Source organism: Triticum dicoccoides, chromosome 4A, assembly GCF_002162155.2.
Source record: "Triticum dicoccoides isolate Atlit2015 ecotype Zavitan chromosome 4A, WEW_v2.0, whole genome shotgun sequence".
NCBI classification, from domain to species: domain Eukaryota; kingdom Viridiplantae; phylum Streptophyta; class Magnoliopsida; order Poales; family Poaceae; genus Triticum; species Triticum dicoccoides.
Genome location: NC_041386.1, coordinates 86,600,586 through 86,604,584, shown reverse-complemented (window position 1 = coordinate 86,604,584; position 3,999 = coordinate 86,600,586). Strand labels below are relative to the sequence as shown.

Sequence of the window (3,999 nt, the reverse complement as noted above, 5' to 3'; positions counted from 1 at the left end):
GCCTGGGCCAGGAACCGGCATGGCCATGCCAAGGCCAGCCAGACGCCATTCACCAGTGAGTGTGTTGCATGCGCTGGTGGTGCACACACAAGGTACGTACGTACGTATATATGCATGCGCCTGATGGCTGATGCCCGGCGGCGTGGCGCGCTGGTGACCCCGCGACCTCAGCGCCGGCTACGTAGACGTATGCTAGTGTCGCCGTCGTTCCCCGGCAACCCTCGCTTTCACCTAGAGGAAGAGCAAAACGATGGGAGCATCTATGCGCGCGTACGTACATTTTGTTTAGTTATTGGTAGTAATCATAGGTGTGTGTAGCCAGTACGTACGCCCCCCCACGCTCCGCTGGGTTCATGCATGAACCATCTCCTTGATCGATCCAATCATTGTGTAAGATGCACATAAACTATGAATGTAACAGAAAATGCCAACGACCGAGAGAGGAAGTGCATGCGTCTTCTCTAGTTTTATTCGTGAACCTCCAGATCTGTATAGTTATAGTTAGTGGGCCGTTTCATACCGGTCGGTCGGCGAGGCGCACTTCAGGAAAAAAAAGTTTTAATGGGGTCATGTCTATTACAGTAAGGTCATCTCCTATAAATTTATAATGATTAGTTAGTAGTACTAAGTTAGTGAAGGATTTGCTAATTGCATTGGGGACAATTGACCCCAATGCCTACAAGGCAGCTCCGTCCAACTTCACGTAGATTGGTAGTAGTAGGAATTAATACCTCCTCCATTCAGATGCATAAAGCACGTGGTGAAAAATAGATATTTCTAAAGTATTAGTTGCATTTTAATTAGATATTAGTACTAACAAATTTAAGTTGTGACCACCACGTACAATGCATGTGGGCGTGATATAGGCATATTGTTAAGAGATATGTCAGGCAAATAGAAAAGAGGAAAATCAAATCAACATAGAGAAATACAAGATTTTAGTGTGAAACCCCCCCCCCCCTTCAATGCGAAACAGGAGAAAAAATCACGGACGCCGGCCAGTGAAACTTCACTAGATTGAAAGAGATTACAAACACCGGGGATTTTCAACGATGATCTTATCCCATATTGCGGTTTACAAGAGGTATATATAATATCCCCTATAATAGAGGTGACCTAGGTTGAAACTGATCAATACCGCACGCTAGGGTTATCGGAGTCCCCTGGCATGGGCAAGCCATTTTTTTTTGAGGGGGGTCAAGGGCAAGCCAATATGAGCTAACTTCAGAGTCCGCTCCGCTACAGCCCAAGCCTCCTAGAAACGGGCCTCCACTCTGCTCGGTTAAAAAATTAGCCTTTATACTTTATATGAATTCGAATCACAACTTGGGAGCACAAGAGAAAGTGTCCAATTCAAGCAAATGTTCAGAAGGGGAAATGTTATAATGAGAGCTCCACAAATTTTCGAATTCAATACACAGTGTTCAAGATATCAGATACTCTACTTGCTGTTGGTCAAAGACGTGATACCCGGACCTGGACTGCTGACATTTAACTTGCGACGGCAACCGGTCAATCTGTCAGAGATGAACCCACTGTAATATAAGTACTACCGCTAAAGTACTACTCCCTTCGATCGGAAATACTTGTCATCAAAATAAATAAAAGGGGATGTATCTAGATGTATTTTAGTTCTAAATACATTTTTTTTATCCATTTTGATAACAATATTTTCGGACGGAGGGAGTACTAGTAGTAGTACCGTTATGAGAAAACAAAGAGGTTCTCAGTGAACAAGGGATGAAGTTTCTCCATATACGGGCACGGATCAAACCATGTCAACGCAGTGACACACATCGCCTCGATCTTTGTACAAGCTACAAAGCTCCTCTCCTCCTGCTCCTCACAGCCTCGCCGATCGATCGCGATCCCTTCCACTTCTATACTCTATACACGCCACGAACCCTAATTTACCAGATTAAAACGAACGCACGCAGCAAAAAACACAGGAACTGGAACAGATTCATGGCTTCATTCTGCTCGTCTTGGTCTTCTTGGATCGGCTCTCATGGTTCCAGCTCATCAGCTTGCGGAAAACCCCCTGCCGCTCCTCGTAGCTCGACCTCCTCCCGAAGCTGCTGCTCTTCTTGAAGCTACTGCTCTTCTTGAAGCTGCTGCCGCCCAGGCTGTTCCAGCTCCCGAGCTTCGCCTGCCTAGCGGCGGAGGCGGGGGACGCGGCGGCGGCGGCGTCGGCCTCCGGCACCACCGGCGGCGTCACGCACCGTATCAGCGCCCAGTCCACGCCCGCGAAGAACGGGTGCCGCTTGATCTCGGCCGCCCCGCGCGCGGACCCCATGCGCCGCCGCGGGTCCCTCTCCAGCAGCCTGCCGACGAGGTCCTTGAGCTGCGCGGCCGCCTCGGCCTCGCCGTCCAGCTTCGGGTACGTCACCTGCTTCGACAGGATGTTCTTGAGCGTCACGTCCTTGGCGGGGCCCTTGAACGGCGTGCGCCCGTACACCAGCTCGTACAGGAACACCCCGAAGGCCCACCAGTCCACGCCGTTGCCGTGCCCGTTCCCGCTCACCAGCTCCGGCGCCAGGTACTCGTGCGTGCCCACGCAGTCCTTGGAGTTGGCGGCCGTCGGCTCGGCCACGAACTCGAACCGCTCCTTCGCGTCCACGTCGTCCTCGTCGCTGCCGCGGTTGGAAGAGAAGCACGACGGCAGGAGGCTCCTCTTGCGGCGCTGGCTCTGCTGCCGCACCTGGCGCCGGCGGACGGCGGGCTCCACGGACGCCGGGAGCGCGAGGTCGAAGTCGGAGAGCACCACGTGCCCGTCTCCTCGGAGCAGCACGTTCTCCGGCTTGAGGTCGCGGTACACGAAGCCGAGCACGTGCAGGTACTCCAGAGCGAGCAGCACCTCGGCGGCGTAGAACCTGGCCGCTGCGACGGGCAGGCGGCCTCCGGGGCGGCGGCGGAGCACCGAGTGCAGGTCGCCCCCGGAGCAGTAGTCCATGAGGAAGCAGGCGTAGCGTCCGGCGTCGAGGCGCGCGTAGAGGGTGGGCACGAATGGGTGGTCGAGCGACGAGAGGACGCGAGACTCGGCGAGAACGTGGCAGACACGGGAGGGATCGTCGTCTCGGAGGTCGACGACCTTGAGCGCGAAGAGCGGCGAGGCCGGCGGGGAGGACTTGAGGCGGCAGAGGAAGACCCGCGCGAGGTGTCCCTGGCCGAGCTCGCGGACGAGGTGGAGGTGGGCAAGGCGGAGTACGCCGTCCGGTGTGGCGGCGCGGGCGGCTGCGAGGTGCGTCCAGTGCTGGGAGGTGGACGACGAGTGCGGGCGCGGCGAGAGCGAGGTGGAGGAGGAGAAGGACGGCAGGGAGAGCGAGCTCCGCGCGCTGAAGGTGGTGGCGGTGGTGAAGGAGGAGGTGGATGCGGAGGCGGTGGAGGTGAAGGAGAGGTCCAGCGCGCCGGCGCCGGCGTCCGCAATGGACAGTGGGAAGTGTGGGGAAATGTCAGAGAAGAGCGGGGACGGCGGGGCGGGCTCATGGACGTCCATTGGCGGATGAATGTGCGGTGCTTCCATGGGAGCGAGAGCGAGAGAGGGGGGGCAAAGGAAGGGAGGAATTGTTTGGAGTCTGTGTGTGATGACGGGTTGGGGTTATAAAGGCGTCGCCGAGACTTGCGGGGCGTAGAATGAAGCGGGAGATCAACGGAATGGGCAAGCAGTAGTAAAACGGACCCAACGGAATGAGTACTGTATTACCTACGTCCAAAAAAGCTTGTTATCTAAGAACGGACGTATCTTACACTAAAACGTCTCTAGATACAACCGTACGTAGACAAATCTAAAATAACCTTTTTGGGACGGAGTATCTGCCAATAAAAATTGACGCCGGGGTGAATGGGCGTAAATTATTTGTATTTCTAAGACTAACGTGTTTGTTATTTTTCTGACGGTGGGTCAGTCGATTATGGGAGTGAGACGCGGATCACCAAGCCGAGATGATGTGGCTAGCTGCGACACCGGCAGCGCAGGTGGGTTGACAAGTGCGGGTGCCG

General features: G+C 54.9%; 1 protein-coding gene across 1 annotated transcript; it reads right to left on the bottom strand.

Annotated features, from left to right (window-relative positions):
• Nucleotides 1-1,730: 1,730 nt before the first annotated feature.
• Nucleotides 1,731-3,555, bottom strand: LOC119285139 (serine/threonine-protein kinase WAG1-like). Its single transcript, XM_037564362.1, has one exon. It carries the CDS (start codon nucleotides 3,521-3,523, stop codon nucleotides 1,964-1,966), a length of 1,560 nt encoding a protein of 519 aa, XP_037420259.1. The 5' UTR covers nucleotides 3,524-3,555; the 3' UTR covers nucleotides 1,731-1,963.
• Nucleotides 3,556-3,999: the final 444 nt, after the last annotated feature.